At 39.2% G+C, this 27682-nt stretch overlaps 1 protein-coding gene across 1 annotated transcript in view; it reads right to left on the minus strand.

Annotated features, from left to right (window-relative positions):
* Positions 1-7497: 7497 nt before the first annotated feature.
* OXCT1 (3-oxoacid CoA-transferase 1) overlaps positions 7498-27682 on the minus strand; it is a 171800-nt gene continuing 151615 nt past the window's right edge. Inside the window, exon 17 of the mRNA XM_078066683.1 lies at positions 7498-7545. Within this exon, the coding sequence (XP_077922809.1) occupies positions 7513-7545 (33 nt within the window). The 3' untranslated portion in view covers positions 7498-7512. The remainder of the gene's footprint in view (positions 7546-27682) is intronic.

The following is a 27682-nucleotide window of genomic DNA, read 5'->3' on the forward strand; positions in this document are numbered from 1 at the left end:
ATGCTAAATTGACCCATGCCTGGGTCATGGAACATGACTGGGCTTGGTTTCCACTTTTAAAGAAATTCAATCGATTTTAACTAAATTTCATATATAAAAATGTCCTTGAGGAGATGGCTAATGCTTAACAGAAATCAAACTCACAGAAAATTGTTGATTTCTTACCATCTCATCTATGTTTTATGGCAGAAAGTGTCTGTCCCATACCACCTAAAGATACCGTTCCCTAAACTCCATGAGCACCCACTGGAGAAACATCAGTTTGGGCTGTTACTGTTTAAATCATACCTTAAGACAAAGCAAGAGTCAAAACATGAAACCAAGGGGATGTAAGTGAGGCATTCAGCTCAGGTACAAAATTTAATGATGTTCAATAAAACTCAGTAATCAGGATAATTTTAAATAATATTTTTATGCAATTGCTTTTAGAAAAGCAATTCCCCCAAATGCATGATGAATCAAATCTGAAATTTTACATAAAGACAAAGTCTGATTCTGCACTTGCATGATTCACCTTACTCGCTTCATTTTAACCCCAGCCCCAATGTCACTTATTTTTTTTTTAATTTTTAAAGATGTTATTTATTTATTTGAGAGAGACAGAGATGGAGCACAAGCAGGGGGAGGGGCAGAGGCAGAGGTAGAGGGACAAGCAGGCTCCCCACTGAGCAGGGAACCTGCCTCCCTGCTCTATCCCAGGAACTAGAGATCATGACCTGTACCAAAGGCAGACACTTAACTAACTGAGCCACCCAGGCACCCCCCAATGTCACTTTAGATTAAAAAATCTTCTTTGGCTCAGATTTGATCCTGCCCTGACCCTGAGGGATGGGGCAATTGCAAAATAGAAGCACGGGGGAGATGACAACAGCCACTGGGGTGAGACCTTAGGAAGAACACTGACTGCTCATGTAGGTTCTGAGGCCCCTCATGGATCTTGATAATGGGCTTCCCCAGAAAACCAGTGTCTTCCCCCTCCCATGGTCACACCTCTAGAGCCATGATGATGCCCACTTGGCCTCTGAGTAGCCTGGGAGATTTTCACAATACTGCACTCTCTTTGGATGGGACATTCAGCTCCACTGGAATTGAGTTGATGTGTCCCCATGGATTCTGGGCCTGAATGACACCAGGTGGTCCTCTCTGAATCCAGGTTTTGCTCACATCCTATCATGCCTTGTGCTGAGGCCCTCCTGGTTCTAACAGAGTATGGTGGGGAAAAAAATCAAGTCAGTAAGCAACAGTAAGTCAATATTTTTCTATTTTTCTCTATTTGAAAAAAGTTAACACTATGTTTTTCTTTTCTGTTTTCATAAGAGTAACTGAGTAATACGACTTCCTGTTAATAGATGTTTCATTCCACCCTTAGGCGTGGCTAGAACTACCCAGGCAGTACTGGTCTTCATTGTGAAGCCCTCATTAGTGCAAATGGCAGAGTAAGTAAAAATGGAACTCAACTCCCAGGCCCTGTTTTAAATATCATTGCCATATGTGCTCATGAGTCATGCATTATGCTTTTAGGCAATTCTGCCAGTAACAATACTTGATTCAGGAAGGTGTCTGACCTGAGGCATTAACTACAGAAAATAATTTATTCCTTCAATTCTGTCCCAGCAGAGTACTACATTTTGAAAATGGAAACAACTCATGTGGATCATGCGGAGCAACATGCATTGCTACAGAAGCAAATGTTTCCAAAAAATCTTGCAGACCACATTGGAGATAGTCTTCATTACCTCCTGATAATAGTTCTAAATGACGCCATTTGATTGACACTAATGCCATTTTATTTAGGCAAAACTAATTCTCCCAGCCCAGGAGAGCCAAAAATATTTTTGAAGCTCCTTTTTTTGGAAGTGAGACACCATGATTTTTCATAAATTCAAGTTGAAATGGACCTTAATTTGTTGTTTTCCTCCAGTGTCTTTTTATATGAGGTTTCTTGGTGTCAATCATTGAACCATAGCCATATTTATAAGGACTCTGCACAATTGTCTCATAGCAGAATGGGTTCCAATGTTACAGTTTCCTTCACTTTTTTATGACAAACACAATGTCTATTTACTTTTTTCATATTTCAATCTTCTTCTTGCTTCTGAAAAATTAGACCAAATAGAGATGGAGAGTTTCATCCAATCTAGCCCATTCCTTCTTTTTCCCCATATTCTGTACCATTATTTTCTGCTACTAAAGTACTTCAAAGAGAGGCTGGCTCTGTCTATATGGTGGATATCAGATGGACAGTGACTCTGTGTATACTGTAAGGGTCATTTATTAGCACAGGAGGAGAGGAAAGCATGCCTTGAAGTTCAATGAGGGATGGGCACTTTGCTTTTCCATCAAGCACTTCTATGAACCGGACTGCCATCAGTAATAGTTCCAAGGACTAGAGGTAATGAGATCAATCTTGAGTGTGTGTTTGTGGATGAGTGCAAGGTCTTTACTGAAGGAAACTTTGTTGTCTGAGGTCAAGAATACAAAGGAAAGAAAAGAGTCTTCTGTTTGGCATGGGGCCTTGTTTTAATATTTGTTTTTGCCCCAGGTATACAAGCCACTCAGAAACCTGCCTCATTTCTCATCCTTCCTTCTGCCTCTGTGCACTGTTTCACTCTTCATTTCTTCATCTCTCTCCACCTTTATTTCTTCTCTTTCTTCTCTCAGTCAGTATGGCCAGTAGGAGAAAAGGCCAGTACTCTCAGGATCTAGATGAGATGTGGTGGTGGGGATAAAGTTGGGGTGCGGTTGAAGCAATTCTGTAGTTTCAGCCACTGAATCAGGTTCTGGGGTTTGTTATATGGTGCACTTGTTCTCTGTAACATTTTCAGCAGGAAGCTTGAGTATGGAACCTCAGTATGAACAAACCTCCTGCTTCAGAAAGCAGACCTGGCATTATGACTGTCTGGAACTCTAGACTCCCTGAGTATGCTCATTGAGGATACACAGGCAGTCATTCAAGGTTTAGCTAAGGTAAACGTCTGCGTTCCACTGCAATCAGCCTGGCAGAGGCTGATCGCCTCAGCTGGCATGAAACTGTCCTCACAGGCAGCGTCTGCTCTCACCATGACCCAACTCTGAGATCAAATATTCCCCTGAAGCCAGTTTCTCATTCTATTCTCTCACTCAGCCCTAGGATCCCCACTGATCTCAAAGGGTATTCCCACAGGGCATAGGGGAAAAGGCCAAGCTGGCCCCTCTAATTGAGCTAGCAGGACCACAGGAGTGTGGAAGTTAAGATTCCTTTGAAATGTGTTTGTAATATGAGGGAAAGCAGGGGAGGCAGGAGTCCCAGCAACAGTCATTTGTGCCTTGCCTTTGCCAGTTTTGTTCCAGAATTTCTGCTCCAAAGAAGAGAAATATAAATAAACTTATTTATTTCAGAAGATTTCAAATAAGTAAGGGCACATAACATATCTTTAATTTGGTATACCACACATTTGTAGGCATTTTCTGGTTTTCTCTACCCTTTAATGTGAGCAGCTTATCAATCTATTCATTACACATGATTGTCTTGATTAGATAGAGCCTGATGCTAATCAGGTTAAAGACTTCATTGCCAGAGGGACCAGTTAGTTTTACCTCATTTCAAGGCTTCCTCACTCATGAATCCCAAACAGCTTGGAAAAGGTCTGCCGTTGTCACATGAGGGGCAAGAAGATGAATAGTTTTGGGGCGCCTGGGTGGCTCAGTCGTTAAGCGTCTGCCTTCGGCTCAGGTCATGATCCCAGGACCTGGGATCGAGTCCCACATCGCGCTCCCTGCTCAGCGGGAAGCCTGCTTCTCCCTCTCCCACTCCCCTTGCTTGTGTTCCCTCTCTCACTGTGTCTCTGTCAAATAAATAAATAAAATCTTAAAAAAAAAAAAGAAGATGAATAGTTTTGCACCTATCTTTCATGGGATCCATACTATCACCTTCACATCTGAGGGAATGCATTGATTTGCTGTTGTTAATGTTGTTGTCATATTGCAGCTTCACATGATGCTCTAGAATGGCCAGGAGAGCCAGCAGCCAGAAATAGAAAGTATGGCAGACACAGAAGGCCTCAGTCCATTTTTCCTTCTGCCAATTCTTTATTTTTTTTTAAGATTTACTTATTTATTTGAGAGAGAGAGAGCAGAGGGAGAGGGAGACAAGCAGACCCTCCACTGAGTGGGCCACAGGGCTCAATCCCAGGACCCTGAGTTCATGACCTAGGCCAAAATCAAGAGTCGGATGTTTAACCAACTGAGCCACCCAGGAGCCCCCTTTTTGCCAATTCTTAATTGTGTAACTTTGGATAAGTCACTTTTTTTTATCCAAGGCTTTAATTCTAGAAAATTTCTTTTTTTTAAATTTAAACTCAATTTAACATAGAGTGTATTTTTAGTTTCAGAGGTAGAATTTAGTGATTCATCAGTTGCATATAACATCCAGTGCTTGGGCATTAAGGAGGGCACTTGATGAAATGAGCACTGGATAAGTCACTTTCTTTCAATTTCTTCATCTGTAAAATAAGGATACAACGAATCCCTGTAGTACTTTCTACACACGATCATTTGAAACTTCATAATAGATCAAACATTTGAAAATGCATTAAACACTAATGTCTTAGAAAAATTATTCAGTAGTTATTTCCATGCACCATTTTGAGCTACAGTTCCCCCATCAATCATGGGTAAAAGCCAGCGGGGCACATTCTGAGGTAGTACACAATAATTTAAGTTCATTACTAGGACAATGAAGTCACTGACTTGGAGTGGGGTGGAGGCAGTCTCTTATTACAGAGAATTATATGGAAACTGGATTCCAAGAGCTTAGTCCCTCCCAAAGCAAGTGGACCAGATGTGGAAAAAGAAATGGGCTCTCCTCAATGGCATCAGAGCTAGAAAAAGAACTGATATAAAGGGAGGCCACTAAGGGAGGACCTAAAATCAAGGAGCACCCACTGAATTTGTGGCACACAGACAGGAGTAGGGTGGGATATCTCTGAGTGGAAAAATCTTTTTTCCATCAGCAAATTTTTGTCATAGCACTCCAGAGTCTTCCTTGACTTCTTAGAAGAGCTCAAGCTGTCATCACTAACTCATTCTTGCGTCACTACAGATACATATCATGCTGGACAGGTAGAGGATTCATGAAAGAGATGTGCAATGATTTAGACCCTGGGACTCTGAATAGCTTGTGCTAAGCTCCCCAAATTGAATAGATGAGACATTGCCTGTGCTCCACCAGCACCTTAGAGCCTCCATCATGGGCTGCGAGGTAGAGCAAACTCAAAACAATGTGTTCAGCAGACAACAAGGATCATTCCCAGGAGTGAAATTTGGAAGCAGAAGTAAATGAGGAATCCTGAGAACTTCTGACTTTAGCTTAGAATATTTTTATTTTGTAGGTCTTCGGTCCATGGTGCTAATTCAGTGTGTCTGGAGGGATACTCAATTTGCCATGCTTCATTAAGTATCTACTTACAACCTTACAAATAATAGTTTTCAAATCTTTTACTAAGATATTTGAAAAACAAAACCATTAATCTGCTTCTCTCTGGGTAATTTCAAAGCACTTATCTCCACAGTACCCAAGAAGCCAGACAAAGACAAATCTAGTAACAAGGAAAGAGAAAATATCCTTGGTGTCTCTTACAGAGAAACCAGGTGAATCTAAACCAATGCATGCTGCATTTGAGTACCTTTCTGTTTCCTAAATGCAATACTGAAATATGATAAGCCAAACTCTTTAGGATGCTAAGGTTTTCTTCCCCTGGTTTTGGTTGTTTAAATGCAATTCCTCTATTCTACTGAAAACATTTACTGAGTCATTTCAATCTGTTGTTAATCGTACTGTCTGAAGTTTACACAGATAGGAGAATTTATCTTTCCCATATCTTACAAATTGGAGGTAACGAGTCAGGTGCAAACATTTTGTATATAGGATAGAGACCTTTTTTTTTTTTTTCTCTCTATCCCTAACCCCAACTCCGGGCATGTTAGAAACAGAGATAATATATTATTAAATTTTATTGAGGAAGTTTTATCTCATTAATATTTCAGTATGTCTATGAAATCAAGATTGTATTAGCTGTACTCTTCAACTCTTACCAGATAACTCACCTCATTTATTTGACATTATCACAAAGTATGGTGTTTCACATAAGTGAATTTTTCAGCTAACCATAACTTATCCATTAGAACCTTTGAATAACTATTTTCTTTGAAAATATTAACATATATTAAATACTTATCTGCCTCTTAAACAGAGGTTACCTGTCATGATTTTGTCTCTTTATTTTGCTTGACAATTCAGGGTCAACACCATGAACATCCTGTTATCCTGCATGGTTGTAATACAGCAATGCTTTCCAATATGAGTGGAAAGGCCCATGTTCCTGTACAAAATGGCCCTGGACTATTCTGGTGTTTGTTTATTTAAAGTTCTTGAATATGTCTTTTCTCATTTCTCTGCATCCTCCATCACAATATGGCCATCACCATGACTTCTTGCTCATTCTAATGGGTTTTCTTTTCTGATATATTGTTTCTAATATATTATGAACTGGGAAAACATACTCCTAAGCTTGTTAAAATTTTGTACACAGCAAGAATATACAGGGACAAAGTGAAGATCTTGACTATATAAATACTATATAAACTTAATATATGGGTATTGAGAAATCCATGTGGTTACTTATAGGCTTTTTAGAATATTACTTTCTGGTTATTAAATATCAGATAGAATAAGTGACCAGTGAGAAAGGGACGTGTTCCAACATTTAGACATGTGAGATAGCTTTGAGTCATGTTTTTTCACAGCATATTTTTTGTAAAAACATAGTTCACCAGCCAGCTTACAATTATGAGTGTAAGGCAGATGTTGGAAGGGACTTTTGTATTAGAAAAGGTCTCTTAAACTTTATTAACCAGTAAATATGCTGAGTCTTATTTTTTATCATTTGACCATTGACAATAGTAACTTGGCCATTTTTAGTTCCTTAACAAAGAGTCCTGGTTAGGGAAGGCCTTATAGTTCCACAAACATCCAAAGGAGAAAGGGGCTAAGGAGCTTTGATCACGACAAGCTTTCTCATCTCCACAACCTAGATGGAATGAGCATGAATGGCTGTATGCTCTGTGGAGGCAGGATGGGTAGAGGAACTAGAGCCCTGAGTGTCTGGGTAGGATTGTCACCACCAGGGTCATCTCAGAAAGATGGAAACCTGCCCTGAAATAGATCAGAGGCAGTAATTTCAAAGCTATTAAAGTGGGAGTTTCTGAACTCACTGTTAAATAGAGGTCTCTAAAAACAGATTTTGCCTTTTCTCCCAAACATCTATACCATAGGAAGCTGGAAATGGGAGTGGCTGAGTACAGTCAAAGAATTCTCACAGAGAAACCCAACAGAAAAGGAAGAAATGTCCTTGGCTTAACTCCCCACTTCTCTTCTTAAAAGTTAAGAGGCTCAGATCACAAAAAGGAAATGGAGGTACCTGGATGGTTCGGTTGGTTAAGCATCTGACTCTTGATCTCAGCTCAGGTCTTATCTCAGGGTTGTGAGTTTAAGCCCCGATTTAAGCACTTAAAAAAAAGAAAGAAAGAAAGAAAGAAATGTAGTTACACTTGTTTTACCTCCAGTACCTGGAAAGGCTTCTAGTGAAAATGTTTGTAGTTTAGTCCACTATATTTGTATTTTTGAGGAGAGACTAAAAAACTAAAAATAATAATTTTTAAAAACCCTTTTCTCAGCCTGTGATAAGTTGACAAGTTGCAAAAGTTTGAAGGGATATCTGAACCACACTCCAGTTCTCCTTTAGCTATTATGTGGCCATCAATTCCACTAAAGTCTATTTTGTCATCTGACTATAAGCTTCCATCCTCTCAGATTTCTATAAATCAGAAACAAATTAAAGCTCTAAAGAGGGCTATGACAGGTTAGAGCAAACCAATATATTTTTAAAACATGCCCTCAGAGGGGTGCCTGGGTGACTCAGTTGGTTGAGCGCCTAACTTTGGTTCAGGTCACAATCTCAGGGTCCTGGGATCGAGCCCCACATCGGGCTCCCTGCTCAGCGGGGAATCTGCTTGATCCTCTGCCTCTGCCCCTCCTCTTGATCCTGCTCTCTCTCTCTCAAATAAATAAATAAATAAAATCCTTTAAAAAAAAATGGCCACAGAGACCACAACATATTTCTTTTGATTATATACGTGGTTCTTACTTCAGGTCTAAAAAAAAATGTAGTCTTTAAAATATGTCACTGCTATAGCAAGTTAAGGGCTCTCTCGTGGGGGCTGGGGGAGATAGCCATTCATCCATTTAGTCAATCAACAAACATTTATCAAGTACCTAATACCTACTAGACTTTGCCTGGATTTGGGACCACAATGGGGAGCAAAATAAATCCAAACTGGACACTTGAAGAGTTTGTAGTCCAATGAGGCAGACAAGCATTAACAAAATATTACACAAATTAATAATTTAAATATCACTATGAAAAGTGCCCTGAAGAAGGTCAGGGAACTCTGTAACTGGGAGCATAATGAAGGTTGGGAGCCAATACGGTCTTCCTGAGGATAAGACATTTAAGTTAAGTCCTGAGGCTAAGCAGGCGTTAAAGGTAGCCATATGGGGAGGGGGAGAATATGTCAGTCACAGAGAAGGACAAACACAGAGGCCTGAGAGGATCTCAGTTTGCTCAGACCAAGCATGTGAATCATAAGTAGGCATATTTAGAATCTGCATGGTCATTAAGTTCTCTTGCTTGTGAGTCTGCAACGCCTGCCTCCTCCCCAACCCCCCTAAGTCCTGGGAACCTTATCCAACCACCACAGCTGCTTAGATGCCTTTCTCCTCTAAAATATTTATTGCGTCCTTCACTAAGTGCTAAGTACTTACTGCCTTAAACTACTTTTTAAAATTATCTTACTTGTATTAGTCTGCTTGGCCATGACAACAAAATACCATAGACTGGGTGGCTTAAAGAACAAAAATTTATTCCTCACAGTTCTGGAGGCTGGGAAGTCCAAGGTCAAGGTGCTGTCAAGGTAGGTTTCATTCAGAGGTCTCTTCTTTAGGCTTGTAGGCGGCTGCCATCTTGCTGTGTGCTTATTCGACCTCTTCTTTGAGGGCACAAGGGAAAGCGAGTGGGCACAAGAAAGCTCTCTGATATCTCTTCTTATAAGGGCACTAATCCCACCAGGAGGGCTTCACTTTCATGACCTCATCTAACGCTAATTATCTCCCAAAGGCCCCATCTCAAAATACTAGCACATTGGGGGTTAGGGACTTCAACATATGGATTTGGAGGGGACATAAACATTCAGTCCATAACACTCCTCTATGCAAATATATCTTACTTCTACAACTAGACCATGAGTACAAGAGTTTCGTGGACTTGTCCTACATATCCCTAAATCCCCAAAGCCTCTAGTACTTATCAAATGCCCATAGTTTACTGATTGCCAATGAATGATTTCTGCCTCTATTCAATTAATCAAACACGTAGGACCAAATAAATACACTGAGTCTTACTTAAGTAACTCATGTGAGGGTAACTAGATGTCAAATGATTCAATATTTGACTAAAAACATAAACTTTTTTCTTTTGGCTTCTTCAGTGTATGTGCGTGTGTGTCCGCATGTGTGCGTGTGTATGTGTTGGGGAGTACATTTTTTTTCCTAACTGATTTTTTAACTGCTTGTTACTAGCGTGTTCTATTTCTGGCTGAAATATTATTTCCATACCTAGTTGGGATTAAAATAATCAAGAAAAATAACTACAACACTAATGAATGCTGAAGACATAGTTAGAAACAAAACAAAGGTAGAAAACAGGAATGTGTAACACAATTCCAACTCTGCAATCTATCTATATCTATATCCATAATCTGTATCTATCTCTATCTATTTATCTATCTATCTATCTATCTATCTATCTATCTATCTATCTATCTATCTAAATCAGGGTCAGTAGAGCAGAATGGTTAAGAATGGGACTCAAACTAGAATGTCTGAATTTGAATCTGAACTCCACAATTCACTAGATATTTGACTCTAGACAAATTACTTAACCCCTCTCAGTTTGTTGTTTTTTTTGGGTGGGGTTAAACTTTTCAAGTTTTTATTTAAATTCTAGTTAGTTAACATATAGTGTAATATTGGTTTCAGGAATAGAATTTTGTGATTCATCACTTACATATAACACCCAGTGCTCATCACAGCAAGTACCTTCCTTAATCCCCATCACTCATTTAACCCATCCCCTCTACCCACCTCCCTCCATCAACCTTAATTTGTCCTCTATCATTAAGAGTCTCTTATGGTTTGCTTCCCTCTCTTTTTCCTCCCTTCCCCTATGTTCATCTGTTTTGTTTCTTAAATTCTACAAATGAGTGAAATCATATGGTATTTGTCTTTCTCCGACTTACTTCACTTGGCATAATACACTGTAGCTCCATCTACATCATTGCAAATGGCAAGATTTTATTCTTTTTGAGGCTGAGTAATATTCCATTGTGTGTGTGATCTTCTTTATCCATTCATCAATCAATGGACACCTGGACTCTTTCCATAATTTGGCTATTGTTGATAATGCTGCTATAAATATCAGGGTGCATGTATCTCTTCGAATTAGTATTTTTGTATCCTTTGGGTAAATACCTAGTACTGCAATTACTAGGTCATAGGTAGTTCTATTTTTAACTTTTTGAGGAACCTCCATACTGTCTTCCAGAGTGGCTGTACCAGTTTGCATTCCTACCAACAGTAAAAGAGGGTTCCCCTTTCTCCACATCCTTAACAATATCTGTTGTTTCCTGTGTTGTTAATTTTAGCCATTCTGACAGGTGTGAGGTGGTATCTCATCATGGTTTTGATTTGTATTTCCCTGATGATGAGTGATGTTGAGCATCTTTTCATGTGGCTGTTAGCCATCTGTATGTCTTCTCTGGGAAAATGTCTGTTCATGTCTTTTGTCCATTTCTTAACTGGATTATTTGTTTTTTGGGTGTTGAGTTTGATAAGTTCTTTATAGATTTTGGATACCAACCCTTTATCAGATATGTCATTTGCAAATATCTTCTTCCATTCTGTAGGTTGCCTTCTAGTTTTGTTGATTGTTTCCTTTACCGTGAAGAAGCTTTTAATCTTGATGAAGTCACAATAGTTCATTTTTGCTTTTGTTTCCCTTGTTCTGGAGACGTGTCTACTAAGAAGTTGCTACGGCCGAGATCAAAGAAGTTGCTGCCTGTGTTCTCCTCTAGAATTTTGATGGTTTCCTGTCTCACATTTACGTCTTTCATCTATTTTGAATTTATTTTTGTGTGTGGTATAAGAAAGTGGTCCAGTTTCATTCTTCTGCATGTCGTTGTCCAGTTTTCCCAACACCATTTGTTGAAGAGACTATCTTTTTTCCATATGTACATAATATGTACATATTACATAAGTACCTCATAAGATTGTTATGAGAATTTCTGAGTTAATAATTGTAAAGCACATAGAACAGTGCATGACACATTGAAATCTTTTTTTTTTTTTTTGAGGGGAAGCCCCTCTTTTTTTTTTTTTAAAGATTTTATTTATTTATTTGAGAGAGAGAGAATGAGAGACAGAGAGCATGAGAGGGAGGAGGGTCAGAGGGAGAAGCAGACTCCCTGCTGAACAGGGAGCCCTATGCGGGACTCGATCCTGGGACTCCAGGATCATGACCTGAGCCGAAGGCAGTCGCTTAACCAACTGAGCCACCCAGGCGCCCCGACACATTGAAATCTTTACACATGCCTTCATACATCAAATGAAATAAACTGAAATACAACAAAATATAATAAAATTAAAATATGTCATAAAAGACAATGAATGGATATGGAAATATGTTGGTAGAGGTAATCTCTGATGATGAAGTTATTTGGTTAATACTTTTTTGGGGGGATGGAGGGGTCTGTATCTCCAAATTTTCTATAATAAACATGTATTTTTGAAATAAAACCAAGAATAAAAATATAATATTTAAGTATACAATATATGTGTATATAGGTATACCTTTAATACACATATACATATATATATAATTGTTGCATTGTTTACATATCAATTTCCTTTTATGAAAAACTGGAATAATAATTATCTTACAAGGATGTTGTAGAAATTAAATAGGTGAGCTATGCAAAGGTCTCTGTTTACCCTTCTGGATATACTCCCACCCTTCTGTACCTTGACCTGTATGGACTACAGCAAGGGACTCCCTTGGCCTCTGACTTCAGGTTGTGTTTGGTCACTGTGGAGCCCCAATACAAGGTCGTAAGGAGAGGAGAATGAGGTAATGTATTTCCTGAACCTCTCCCATCAAGGTCACTTCACAGGCTGGCCCAATGCCCTCCAGCTGGGGGCAAGCTTGATTCCTACAGCATTGGATAGCCTTCTCTCATCTTTCATTCCAGGGGTAATGGCCCCATTCTTACTAGCCCATGGGGTGTTGTCCTATTCCTCTGTGAGTTCCCTACACCCTGCCCACACTTTTGTGAATGTCCTTTTATTAGACCCTCCATGATTTATTCTAATTGAGCTTGCCATCTGTGTCCTGCTGGGGACTCTAAAATATAAGACAGACATCATCTGACACAGGGTGACTGCTCAGTAATTGCGAGGTTGGGTATTATTGTAGAAGTAAGAAAACAGTGAAAAGGCTAAGTGCCTAAGGCTGGAGCCTAACAATCTGCCAGGAGTGCAAATTCCTTGTCCTTCTGGAACCTGATGCCTTGTTCTAGAGAATAGAGGGTATATATATATACATATATGGTTATATATATATATATATATATATATATATATATATATATGGTATGTATATACACACACACACAGTGTATAGAGTGCTTACTACATGCTGGGCAATAGCCTGAGTTGGCTGAGGACCCACCTATGAGGTACATAGTTTATGGATGAGAGAACAGTGGTTATAGGTAGTTAATTAACCAGGTTAATTAGGACTAAGTAGTATCTGAAGTGTCTGGCTCCAAAATGTAAGCTCTTAACACAAATTCAAGTGGCTCCCTGAGCCCAGGGCACACAAAGCCAGCAGGGGCTTCAGCCTTTGTGGGGGGGGGGGCTTACAGCAACTTCCAAGAATTCTGGACAAGCCTGAACCTCATCAGCAGCAACTGACAAGGGCAATTATGGTCTGGAAAGAGAGGGCCATGGAAAGAACGTATTATAGGCTAATTTTCTTTCCATCATTCAGGGTGATAGAGACAGTCCTTTGCTGGTGGAGAAGGCTGATAATTTTTTGTCATTCTCCAAGCCTCGCTGGTCTTCCTTTCATAGCCTACATGTTGTTTTTTATGCCTTTAAGTTAGCAGGACTTGAGCTCTTTGTCTGACCTAATCCCATCTATTGTTGATCTGCTTGTTTAATCATGATGCTGTGAACAAATAAACTATGCTCATTATTAACATGATTTGTTAACAATATACCAAGTCTTCCTCCCCACATGTTTTGGCCAAGCCTCCCTTTTAACATGCACTATAATCTCATGAACTCAATAGTTTCCAAATAAAGAGGCAAGTGCTATAACCATCAGAGAGGCAGCTGGTCTAGTGATTAGGAACACAAACTCTGGGACGCCTGGGTGGCTTAGTAGGTTAAGCGCCTGCCTTCAGCTCAGGTCGTGATCCCAGGGTCCTGGGGTCGAATCCTGCACCATGCCCCTTGCTCAGTGGAGAGCCTGCTTCTCCCTCTGCCTGCTACTGCCCCTGCTTGTGCACGTGCTCTCTCTCTTTCTCTGACAAATAAATAAGTAAAATCTTAAAAAAAAAAAAAGAAAAAGAACACAAACTCTGAAGCTAGATTGCCTGAGTTCACATGCGATGCTATCACTTCACTACCTGTGCCTCTTTACTTACATGCAACAAAAGGATGACTGTAGCATGTGAGCATCGAAAAAGTGAATATATACAAAGTACTTACAACAGTCCATGACACATATGTGCACAAAAAACTACATTTGAGCAGGAAGCAGAGCAAGTGCTTTTAAAACTTTGACAATGCAGGGAGGGAGGTGTCAGGAAGTAGGGGGCATGATCAGGTTAAATTAACTAACTTTCTTGCTTGTTTTAAAATAAATAGACATTGGGTATTAAGGAGGGTCCTGTGATGAGCACTGGGTGTTATATATAAGTGATGAATCACTAAATTCTACTCCTGAAGCTAATATTACACTGTATACTAACTAACTAGAATTTAAATTAAAAAAAAATAGATCCTAAGAGGAATAGAATATCATGGCCTCTCAGTCAATTCATTCATCAAATATTTTTGAGCACCAAATATGTGCAGGCAGTCTTTATTAAGCATTGGAGATACAGCAATGAGCATAATAGGCAAGAGATGACATGGACATTATATTCTAGAGGTGGAAGATCAACAGTGACTATATAAATATCACACTGACCATAGTCAGTCAAGGTAGTGTGCTAGTCCTTGGGATTAAGACATAAAGACTTACTTTATCGGGGATACCAGTCTCTTTAGGGAGCCTGGGCAGTTACATAAAACTGGCACTTTACTAAAGGTCAGTGAATGTTACTGATGAGTACTGTTGAGGGTAGAGGTGAAAAGCCTGAGAAGGAGGCCTGGATGCCATTCACTCACAAGGGCAGGACCCAGTGGGGCTACTCTGCCCCAAGGTGTGGGCCTCATGTGTATAGATTCAGAAGCTCAGTTTAGTTATGGTGGCCAAGGCTGATCAGAAAGTGGAGAACTGATTCCTAATAACCGTATTCACAAAAGAGCAATGGATAAATCAGTATATCAAAATATTTACAAGGGCATATTCTTTTCCTGTGACAAAACCCAATTGAACCAGGGAAGGTAACCTTCTGCTAGGACTCAAGATACCTGAGGGGGTAAGAGAGGAAGAGAGGAACCTGAATTCATAATCAGATGTAGTTAGTGAGGTGGGATCAAAGAGAAATGAGTTAGACAGTCATAGGCCAAAGGAGTTAAATAGTCTCAGATGAGATTGCTGTAGCATGGGCTATTCCCTTCTCAAGCATGCTGGTTTCCTGTGTCCATCACAACCAAGTTCTCTTTTCCTGGGCTGAGCTAGATATACGCCCTACTAATTTTAAGTCCTTCTTGTTTTTGTTCCATGCAGACCTCTCCTTTTTTATTAAAAGGCTCTTTCTTCAGTACCTTAGACTAAGCAGTTTTAGCCTGATCTTAAGTCTTTTTCCTTCCGGTTCTGCTGTGATCCTATTCTTCAGGATAATGTCTGCTAATGGCTAATACCACACCTTAGATGATTTTATAAATTCAACATTCAGAAGGGACTCTTAGAATAGCATACCATGTACCCTCCTGTGGACTACCTATCACCAAAGGGTTGGAAGGAATTGCTGATAACACCCTGAGATGAATAGAGAATCTTGCATGTAAGAACACCACTTTGAGTAAAGGATGGAGGCAGGAAAGAGCATTTGAAGAACTAAGTGAAGCAAATTTCTAGCAGAGATGGGATCATAATGGGAACATGACTCAGAATAAGAGAGATGGATAGGACTATAATATGGAAGGTCTTAAACTCCAAGCCAAGAGTTAGGAATATATTATATAAGCAGAAGGAGGACTACTGAATATTGTTGAACAGGAAGGTGACATATACAAAGATGAGTCCTTGGAAAATTAATTTGGCAATAATGCATAGGGAAAAGTAGAGAGGTGGATTTGGAAGAAAGAAGAGGTGGCAGTAAGTCATTCTTTGGGCTAGGACAAAGGAGAGGACAGTATATCAAACCTTGAGTCCATTCTTAAGTCCTAGAAAATTGGCCATTGATCAAAATGAGCCAGTCTTCCTTTCATCTCATTCTCAACTGTCTTTCCATAAAACCTGTTTCCCGGCTCCTTCCAAAAGCACCCAAACATACACTAATTCTTTTCTTTCCAGGCAATTTTATGTGGAGTAGACCAAGGTGCCTGGGGAAAAAAAGGCTCAGGAGGCTGAATGAAGAATCTGGAAACAGCGAGGAGTTCTGAATACTTTCAGCTAAACTAGCATACTAGAGCTAATCAGCATCAGGGCACAAGGCACAGTTGGGAATGTTAGCTCAGTCATCAAAGTGAGGATACTATTACTTTCTGCATCAGTACAATAAGAGAGTTGAGCTAAAAGGCCTATAAATCCACTTCTAGTGTCTATATTCTAGAGTCTAGATTCCCTTTATTTTAGGAATTCAGGTCAGTCCACACCAGCATACAAACTGAGGTCAGGAACAGACATTCATTTATCAGGATGAGAAGAAGCCAGCAATACAAAGAGCAGGGGAAAAGATTTCTTGGCAGAAAGAATAGCATCTCTTAAAGGCTAAAAGGAAAACATGCTGGCAAGGAGAAAGACAAACGAGGAGGAAGAGTTAAGAATGGTTTATATTTACTAGACACTGTCCACATGCTATATTCTAATTGTTTATATGTATTAGCTCTTTTAGACCTCAAAATTTTCCTATAAGGCAGGTGATATTATCATTCTCATTTTACAGAAGAAGAAACAGAGGCAGAGAAGTTAAGTTCTTCACCCGTGCTCATAAAGATAGTGGTGGTGGAGCTGGGATTGGCTCCCTGGAAGTCTGGTCTCCTACCCCACTCTTAACCGCAGTGCTTGAAGTATTTACGGAACTGGACAATGGTAGTGTGGCTGGAGTACACGGAGCAGAAGAATGGCCCAAGGTAAAGTTGGAGAGGTAGGTAGGGGCCAACTCATGAAAAATCTATGATAAATAACTTGATTTAATTCAATGTGTAGTGAGGAGATCTGAGTAGGAGAGTGACGTGGTACAATTTACTTTCTAAAAGATCCCTCTGATCGCTGGGTATAGATGGCCTTGGATTAACAGTGTGATCATCACCTGGGAGCTCATTAGAGATGCAGAATCACAGGCTCCAACCCAGGCATACTGAATCACAATCTTCCTTTTAGCAAATCTCCTGCATAAGTGTATACACATTAAAAAACTGAGAAGCGCAGGCTTAGAGATTCCACTTCATAATGGTTGGAGAGTGGAGAAGCCTGTAAATGAGACTGGAGAGGTGTGGCCATTAAGAAAAGAGAAGGATTGGGAATGAGTAGGGGCACAGAAACCAAAAGAGGAAAATATTTCAAGAGGAAAAGAGTTATGAGTTGCATCGATGTTGCATCAACGGCAAATAAGCTAGACAAGGATCAAGTGTATTTGGCAACAGGAAGGTCTTGGTGACTGAGAAAGAATAGGTCCAATGGATGGTGGTGATGAAATTAGAAATTTGACTGTAATCTTGGACAAAGCCGAACAGGCCTCTGCAAATCAAAGTCAGGGATGCATAAGGCTTGAGCCAAAAAGATGTATTAAGGTCAGAAGGAGCAGAGGTTTGAGGAGGAAAGAGAGAAACTCATCATGTCAGGGTCAAGATTTGGAAGAGAAGAAGTCAGAAAAACAAACCCCCCCATCCATGAAAAGATCATTTAAGGTTCTTAAACACCTGTTGCTCTGTCTACCTCTCATACATGGCAATGTCAAGCATACCCACTCTTCAGGTAGGGTCCAGGTCAGAAAGTCACAATCAACATGGGAATGATCCAAAAAATTTATTTATTCAGCTACTACATTCCAGGCATTGGTCTAGATGCTGGGGCTACAACAGTGAAAAGACAGACTTATTTGGTTCCTGCCTTTGTGGTCTTATGATGGGGGTGGAGAGAGGAAACGGGGATGTCCAGCGAAGGAGAGCAGAAAATATGCAAATCAATACACAAAACGATGTCAAGTAACAGTACCATAAATCAAACTAGACCAGGGTAATGATATAGATAGCAATAATAGGGCCTGGTGTTTTCGACAAAATAATCTGAGAAGAGCCCCCCTGGGGTGGTGACATATGAACATTTGAAGAGAGATATAGGATAAATAGCAACCAGATTTATTTTAAAACACTGTATTTAGGACCTATATAGATTGTTCTGGAAATGTTGGGAATTCTGGAAAATGTTCAGCAAGCCTTCAGGTGGGGAAGTGTCTTCCAAATTGATAATTACTATAATAAATAATAAGGACCAGGCCTCTAAGAAATTGCAGCAAGTCCAGTGGGACAATGGCTTGGGGCTCTTTCTATGAATGTCTGGGGCAGGGTGAGACCAGTGAATCTGTGAGGCCCAGGCAGGATAAAGGGGCCAAGCTATCAATCATTTCAGTCTAGACGGTGCTGAGTTGTAGGGCGTGGGGAGGCTGCAGGCTCCGGGTTATTCCTGCTCTCATAAACCTGTTTTTTCTTCTTCCCCTATAATACATTTCCTCCTAACTGGTTCCCAGGACCACACCCCTGCTCCAGTTCTGTGCTAGCAATTCTCTCAGCAATGGCTTCCTCACTGCACCACCAACCCCACCAAAGAACCTATGAGGCTGAAGACAGGCATGATCCAGCTTCTGATAAAAGGACAGTCTTCTTTATATCTGTTGCTCCACTGCAAAAGTTCTTCCACCTGAAGACTCAGACCTAAATATATAAAAGCTTCCACTTAGTGGATGCTGAAAATTTCTTCATGGAATGTCTTTCCATGGATAATTTTGAGCATACCTGAAAATTCTTTCAGAAGCTAGAACTCTAAGTCAGTTGTTTCCTTCCTATTATGCCCCAGTGTGATTCTATTATAAGAAAATGTAGTCCCATTTTGTGGATGTTGAAAGCCAGTAAGGGAGTTTGGTTCTCTAAATTATATACCTCTATTTGGGTTTTTGAAAGCCATTCCTTTCCTGGATTATGCCTAATTTTGAACAGGTGGACTTTTTTAATTCAGTTCATTATAACCCTATTCCCAAATTGGCTAATAGAGCCCTTGATGCCTTTCTTAGATGTAACTGGCATAAATGTCTGCCTTAATAAAGCTGAATATCTAGAGGTGGGTTTTTTTCTCCCTTGAAAAATGCCATGTCTATGCTGAGTGCCACACATTTACTCCAAATTTCCTATTTCAGCCAGCAGAGATTTGTCACAATGTGACATGCTGTACATTTTCTTATAGCTTATCAAGACTATCTGGAAGATATATTACTTCAATTAGGTGTGTCAAACCATCTGCCACAGAAAATTCAAAATGCCCTCTCTGCCACCTGATGGAACACAGCTGATTTATTCAGAAGGTAGCTGGAAAGTTGGCAAAGGCTCAGTGCTTCATGGAGGGAAGAGGTGCTGTCACGAGACACAAAAACGAAAACCTCACTCATTAGAAAAAAGGAATGCCTGCTGAAGGCAAAGTGGAAGGAAACATAACAGATGCCCTTATTAAATTAGTTCAGTTTATAGTAGATTGAAGATCCCAGGTTGACTTAATATGAATGAGTCTTGACATAATCCTTGGAAGTCGATCAGTTATCCTGCAGCTGCTTTGCCACACCACCTGCATATTTTGTGTGCAGATGATGTGCAGCTCCTAGAAACCTCCTCATAAAGGTTGACGTGCAAGTTGCCCCATATGTACAATTTACAATCCTTTGTATATTTGGACTGGGGGTAGAGAGGAATATGATGGAAATGTGGCATGTCATTAATTGCTCTGGATTTCTTTCCTGCCTGAAAGATTATCAAGAAATGGGAAAGTAAACATTGAATGTTTTATTTTAGAGAATCAGCAGTGAAGTATAAACAGCATTAACGTGGTCCCAAGAGGAAAATGGGGGCCTTATGTATTTCTCCTAACAGGAATGCTCCGAATCATACTTTATCACCAAACCTGGCTCTTTTTCATAGACAATGTGGAGTGGATCTTACCCAGGCTTGTGGTTCTTCCTCCCTGCCCCCTGTCAGCTAACTGAAACCCTTTATCCTGAAACCCTTAAACACAGAATTTTTCAATCTCAGCACTATTGATATCTTGTACCTGATAATTCTTTGTTGCATGTTTATATGTGGGAGGAGGAGGTGTCTTGTGTATTGTAGGATATTTAGCCACATTTTTGGCCTCTACCTACCAGATGTCTGCAATACCTCCCCAGTCATGACAATCAAAAATGTCTCCAGACATTTCTTTTTTTTTTTAAGATTTTATTAATTAATTAATTAATCTAAGAAAGAGAGAGAATGCATGGGGGCAGAAGCAGAGGGAGGGACAAGCAAACTCTGCACTGAGCACAGAGACCCACACAGAGCTCAATCTCACAACCCTGAGATCATGACCTGAGCCAAAATCAAGAGTCAGACACTTAACCAACTGAGCCATCTGGCACCCCTGTCTCCAGATATTTCTAAGTGTCCCCTAGAGTGAGAGGGGTAAATCATCCTTGGTTAAGAACCACTCCATTAATGGTTTTGGGGAGTAGAGATGCCAGAGTTCCCCATGGCAAGTCACATGACAATTTGCAACCAATTGCAGATCACAGGAAGATGGTAGCTGTTTCAATTACTAAGGAGTACCCATTGTTTCTTCATGTGGATAATGGAACTACCAATGAGACCAAATTCTTGGCCATAGGCGATTTGTGGATATAACACTATTAAAATCCTGTTCCCTAGCAGTCATGAGAGAGATAAATATGCCATTTTCATGATCTGGAGTAAACTGTCCACGGTCATGAGATATCTTGTGGGTCTCCCAAGGAAACCAAGGCAGGGCAGATCAAGAACTCATAACCTTCATTTCTCATTGTCTAGTTAAGCACAACAAAAGCAAAGCACTATTCATCAAGACAAGAAGCAGTCATAGTTCAGACTTCAATTATGTCTCCTGTGTGAGTGTCAGGAAGCAGCATGATGGGCTTCCCATAAGCCCATGAAGGATGTGGGCTGAAATACTATCACACTCAGGATAAGAAGAAGTTCACACGGCCAAATGATAATGGCCAAATGATATTGTAAACTGACACGTGAAAAATGCTTTATGCTTTAAATCAAGAAATAAATGGTAAAGAATTTGGCATTGATTTTTTACAATCTCTCTCTCTCTCTCTCACACACACACACACACACATAGTTGCTTATTTTAACCTAAAATTTGGATTCTACTTTATTCAATAAAGAATATGTCCCTAAATCACTGGTGTTCATTACGTAGAAGTTACCCTTTTACAATTATTCATAAAATTGATTTAAAACACTTTAAGGACTAAAATACATACATACAAACATACATAAAACCTTTTCTAAATTTTGCTCTTTATGAAGTTCAAGACGTATTTTTCCAATGTAGAGGGATCCCCTTCTTACATGCCTGTTGGAGCTTAATTTTTATAACACTGTTCATATAGCACTTAGCACTTGCCCGCATATCTCAAGTAATCATTACAAATACAACTGTCCTCATTTGACAATTGAGAAAACTGACGCTGAAGTTTTCTTCAACATCATCTGGGGAGGAAAACAGTGTGGAAGATTAAACACTGCTCCTCTGGTTTCGTCAAATACAGCTTTAACTACTTGCATTTGTTGGGATACAAAAGAGACACACTAGCTGCTAAAATGCTATAAACTTAGATGTTTGCATCTGAATGGTGGACAATAAAATGTTTAAAGAAGAAATGGTAACAAATTCGAATATGACATTCTAGACTGGCTCTTTGAGAAGGCAAAATGCTTGGTGGATCAGAGTCTTTAAGTAGAGCAGTATTAGCCGGCAGGTATAATTATAAGGGGATATAGACTCTAGGCATATCCCACACATGTCTTCCTCTTCCTCCTTCCTCCATGAATTTACTCAAGTTAAATCACAGTAACATGAACACCAAGGGTAGCCCTACAGTTAAAGGAAAATCATAAAGAGACAAAAGAAGATATGTTACATGACTAGAGAAGGAAGCAGTCTCCATTATTGTTATCTTGGAGATGATAAGAGGCTGTATAGGTAATTGATACCCATCACCTCTAGGTCTTTCTTTAGTGCTAATTCACAGCTACCTTGTCTTTTATCTCAAGCCAACTGCCTTTTCAGGTCATGGTCTTTTTAACTGAAAGTGTGGGCCAGCCACCCACACATCACCCTAGCTTCCTCCCAACCACTGGATCTATGGTAAGTGTTCTTACCTTGGAATAGTACTGACAGAGGGAGTAAAAAATTAAAAATTGCTTCCTAGTTCAGTGCTTAGGGGAGAATAAGCAATAAGAGTTTCACGGTGTCATACTCTCCTCTTAGGAACTAATTTATTCTAAGATATGTTTTCATGTTCAATGGCTTATAGGAAAATTGAGGGTCATAATATAAGCCAGCCTCCCTAAGGTGATATGAATAGCTCATAACAAAACAATTTTGACTCAGTCAATGTTCAGCACATAGTCATAAAGAATAGAGCCCAGGTGATGGGCACTGTATAAACCTGAAACAGAATAGATTTAGGAATTAAAGCATTCAGAGCTTGTCAGCTGCTCCCCATGTATTAACATGTGTTCCTGCCAAATAGTGTTGTCCATGCTTGTTGTCCTTTTGCAGTCGCTATGCACCAATTATCTCTGCACATTTATCCTCATTATCTCTAATTATAATAATGAGAATCTAAATTTTTGTGGAGCCTTAAGTTACTTTCTGATACCAAGGGAGGAACATTAACTCTTTCAAGTCTTTAGGGTGTCATTAAAGCCACAGAAATAATAGCACGCTGAATGACACCTACTGGCCAGAAAAAATTAATCTACCTCTTTCAGTGTTTAGCAGAAAACCCTGAGCTCAGTGCAGGTGACAACACAAAATAATGATATAAATAGTGATCCTAATCTGTGCATTGAGTTACAGTGAAAACTAGTCTTGGGGCACCTGGCTGGCTCAGCTGGTAGAGCGTGCAACTCTTGATCTCAGGGTTGTGAGTTCGAGCCTCACATTGGGTGTAGAGATTACTTAAAAATTTTTTAAAAAATAGTCTTGTTATCTGTGGTCCTCTCCTTGGGTGCAGCTAAGATTTTAATTTTTCCTGAAGAGTTCTGGCAGCACAGTCATAGTCAAGCTGGAACTCTGGTTCTTTGGTACTTAATTCAATGGCTCTTGCTAAATAATAAAGGCATAAGCCTTGTGAGTCAGAGTCTCTTGAATCTGATAACTCCAGAAAACACATTTTATTTTATTTTTTTTTAAGATTTTATTTATTTATTTGACAGAGAGAGACACAGCGAGAGAGGGAACACAACCAGGGGGAGTGCGAGAGGGAAAAGCAGGCTCCCTGCTCCCTGTGGGACTCGATCCCAGGACCCTGAGATCATGACCTGAGCTGAAGGCAGACGCTTAATGACTGAGCCACCCAGGTGCCCTCAGAAAACACATTTTAAAGAACTCCAAGGCCTTTAAGAAGCCTGCCACAAGAAGTAAGTTCTCTAGCATTTACAGATTATTTAGAGACTATAGAAAGTTGTTATATCATGGGTCTAGGAACCAGCTTCTCAGTGAAAAGTTATTAAACAAATAGTCAAAACAACACCCCTATCCTTCCAACAGGATCTCTGCCTTTTTCTAACCTATCTGACTTCTTTCTCAGTGCTGTGGGAATTCCAGTGTCTACATAAACCCACTGGTATCATGGAATATTTGTGTTCAAAGCATATTTCATTATACCCAATCCTTTCAACATAGCAGATGGCATTCTAATTTGTCTAGAAGACCATTTTAGAGACTATGTGTTTGCTCAGTAAAGTGATTTTGATTTAGACCCTGATATTTTGGCATATACACCATCCCTACACTGAATATTTATCAGTGACCCATTCCCACTCCTGTCCTAAAAAGGGACATGTGCTCATTTTCTTCCAAACTTGATGCTTATGTACTAACTGATTAAACACAAATAACATAATGGGAATTTTCAAATTTTTAATTCAGTTTCTGATGATACTTTTAATATAAATATAAATAGATAAATATAATGTGAGAGTTTCTTCAACACAAATAGTGTCCTTCTCATGTAGGTTAGTGGATTTTTTTTATACTATTAGTGCAGTTTAAACTTGTATTTCTTCTGAGACTACCTCACATTTCAAATCAAGACACTCACCTATCATATGTACATAGAATAATTTCCATAGCAACACTCTTTCTCTTTAAATTTTTAGTATTGTCATTTTTAAGTACTAATTATCTGGTTGTTTGGTTGCAAAAATCACAGGCCAAAAAAAATGGAATTCATTAAAAATGTGCAAAACATTGTGGTCTGATGTCTTTGGAAATAAAAGAATATACAATAAAAGTCCAGTTTTTCATTATCATGTAGCTTTGTGCTATTCTTTTCCACAGCTTTAACCTCTGTCCTATTGCCAAAAAAAACAACCCCAAAACAACACAAAACAAAACCAGGAGCCAGACGTAACAAATACTTTTAAAAGCTGAGCCTATCATCGAGGGAGTTAGCTTCCATTCCTTTTATCTTACCTTATTGTAACAGCTGAAATGGGGCTCTGGAGAGCTTTCCTGAAACTGCTTCTTAATAGATTCTAAAGAGTCTCGGGTTATTTGAAGAATCCTTGACAGACACCGATGAAGGAAAACACTCCATGACACATACCATACACTTCAAATCTAGAGGGTCACGTGAGCAATTACAATTCTATTTCAAAGTTTGTTGGTGTGGAAACCTCACAAAAGAGTTGCACCTCCAAATAACTCCTTGCTCCTGTCCCTGATCCCATCCACAGCCCCTTCCGCACCCAAATCATCAGGGAACAAGCCCTCCTGAAGCTTTCTTCCTGGGTCCCCTGGGGCTACACTTGTGCCTGCCTCCACAGGTCATCTGTGAATGTTCTTTATGCAACGTGGGTGTGTTTCCCAGAGGCTTCTAAAAACAGATTCAATGATTCTGGAATTCTTAGACCTCTTTTGTCAAAAAAATTTTTAAGATGAATTAATTAATTTGTCAAATCCTTCCACTCAGGTATCATGAGATTCAGATAGCAATAGATTCCTGCAGAATAAAGCATCATTTCCCACTAGTGCTAAACATCTTTTTTCTTGCTCTTCTTTGCATTCCAATCATGATTCTGAAAATATTCATGGATTGGTGTAATATTCACAACAGTTGTATTTGGCTAAGGAATATTTTGCAATATTAAACAATTCGTTTTTCCCTTAGATCTGTACAACTAGGTGGAACACCAAGAAGCAGGATACCGTTTCTTTACATTGGCAACTAGCTGGAACATGAATAATATAATTGTGAACACTTTTATAAGAATATTTAGTAAAATAGAGTTTAAAATATTTTAAAACTTCAGCTTCATTTATTTTTATTTAAAATGTGATACTTATTAGTTAAAGTACATATTTTTGCCTTTAAATTTAATTGGTAACTATGAATATTAAGTTTTATAAAGCTGTATAAAAACAATAGCTTTACACAAATGTTCTATTTGTCATTTTGAAGGCTGTAGGGGATGAAAACTACCTTTCTTCCCTTCCAGGCTCTTTGGCTGGTCTAATAATTAAATTGACATAAGACAGATTAATAGGAGAAAAAGAAATTTAATTTCATACATATGGGAGCTCATAAAAATATGAGACTCAAGGAAGGGACCAAAGCAGGCAGCTCTTTTACCTTTTAGACAAAGAATTTGTGAAGAATTGACAAGACAAATTTGTTTATCCAGCCTTCTTGGCCCTGAATTCCCTCTCTCTGGTGACGAGTATGCCTTTTGCCCTCTGGGTACAGGTAGAGTACCCCTCACATGGGAAATTTATTTCCTGCTTTCAGGGGGACAGCGGAGGGTCAGAGTATCCTTATTACACTGGCTGTTTCTTAAGTAACTTTAATTCAAAATCCATATATACAATGGAATATTACTCAGCCATCAGAAAGGATGAATATCCAATATTTACATCAACATGGATGGAACTGGAGGAGATTATGCTAAGTAAAATAAGTCAAACAGAGAAAGACAATTATCATATGATTTTACTTATTTGTGGAACATATGGAATAGCATGGAGGACATTAGGAGAAGGAAGGGAAAAATGAAGAGGGGGGAATTGGAGGGAGAGACGAACCATGAGACACTATGGACTCTGAGAAACAAACAGGGTTCTAGAGGGGAGAAGGGTGGGGGGATGGGTGAGCCCAGTGATGGGTATTAAGGAGGGCATGTATTGCATGGAGCACTGGGTGTTACATGCAGTGAATCATGGAACACTACATCAAAAATGAATGATGTACTGTATGGTGACTAACATAATAAGAAAAAATTATTAAAAAACATCATCAGTATTCCAAAGTGACATATTTTGGGATGCCCTGCTCTGAACCCTATCATGGTACAATTTCAAGATAGGAAGATAAAACATGTTTTATTTAACAGTTTGTCAACTGATTTTTAACTTACAAATTCCCAGGCCACATAAATTTTAGGGGCAGGCCTGTTCACCTTTAGTCAAGAATTCCCAATTTTGTGTTCAGTTTCACTTTACCTGGATAGCCTCTTGCCAGGCTCCTCTCTGCATACTACTCTTCTGGAGTTTTCTTGGATTCTCAGAAGGACGTAAAGAGGGGCCAAAGTGATGAAGCTTCTCCAGTTTCCACCCAGGATTTTATCTTCCATGCTCTGCTCTTTCTTCCAGCACTCATCAATATATAAAGGCATGATCTCAAGGTTTAGTGGAATGAAAGCCATCAAATTCTCAACAGAAAGTTGGGGAACTATTCCCAAGTCTATCCCAGAAAATGTGTCCAAATGAAAAGAGTTTCCTTTTTCCCCTTCATCTTATGACATTATGACCCATTCCAAAGTCATAAAAGATTTATTCACATCAAGTATATAATGTATATTCTGTGAGTAAAGCAAAATTTTCTGATCAGTGAGTCATTCTCTCAAAAACAGAAAAGAAAAATTATTCATGTGGGCTACAATTATTTGGTGAAAATTTCTGGAACATTACCTCTTAACACTCCTCATATTTTTAGATCTTTGACTTATGGTCTAAATTTAAGAAGTTAAACACCATTTGAACTTTATTTGGAATAAACTACTCATATCATTATTTTAGGAATGCCTGAAATCTAGCTAATGGGGAGGGGGATACTTCCCCAATTTATGCTCTAAGGTCTGCATGGATCTCTCAAGATGTAATACATGTGTAAGCTGCTATTAATAATAATTTGTCATGATTAGGGAAAAAATTAGGTAGTCCTTGACTGTCAGGTTGTTATCCTAATGAAAAGCTGTCAAGATAATTTTATTTTACCCTGAAATGTCTCCATCAATTAACTTTAGCTGATTGCCAGAACATTAACCTTGGTTTGCCTTTCAGATCTGCTGTTCTCAGAATGCTGTGTAAATAAAGATATGGTATCAAATATGTCACCGTTTAAAGCTGATTTGTTGGATTTTTTCTATGCTATATAAATAAAATCTAATGTTCTAATCATGAAAAATGCATTGAGTATTTTCCTGGTATTAAAAAAGTATACCTGAAGTGTCAAGTGAACTCTAAATCTTATGGCAGGTGCAGGTCTGATACAGGTTTTTCAATGTCCATAGAACTATCTTATGATCACATGAAACCATAAAATAATGACCCCATAAGTGACACTCATTGTTACAGTTAGTACTGGAAGTGACACTTATCAGATCTCCTTGACAATTTTGGTGATAGTAGGCTCCCCAGGAAGGTTATACTCATGGTTCACATAAGGGAAGCAGGTCCAGATGTCAGGAAAGAAAAAAATATATTAGCGTTTTAATGGCCCCAACACAACAGAGTTTTGGCCAGTGATAACATCCTTAAAACCCCCATATCCACCCAGT

Source organism: Halichoerus grypus, chromosome 2, assembly GCF_964656455.1.
Source record: "Halichoerus grypus chromosome 2, mHalGry1.hap1.1, whole genome shotgun sequence".
Classification (NCBI taxonomy): domain Eukaryota; kingdom Metazoa; phylum Chordata; class Mammalia; order Carnivora; family Phocidae; genus Halichoerus; species Halichoerus grypus.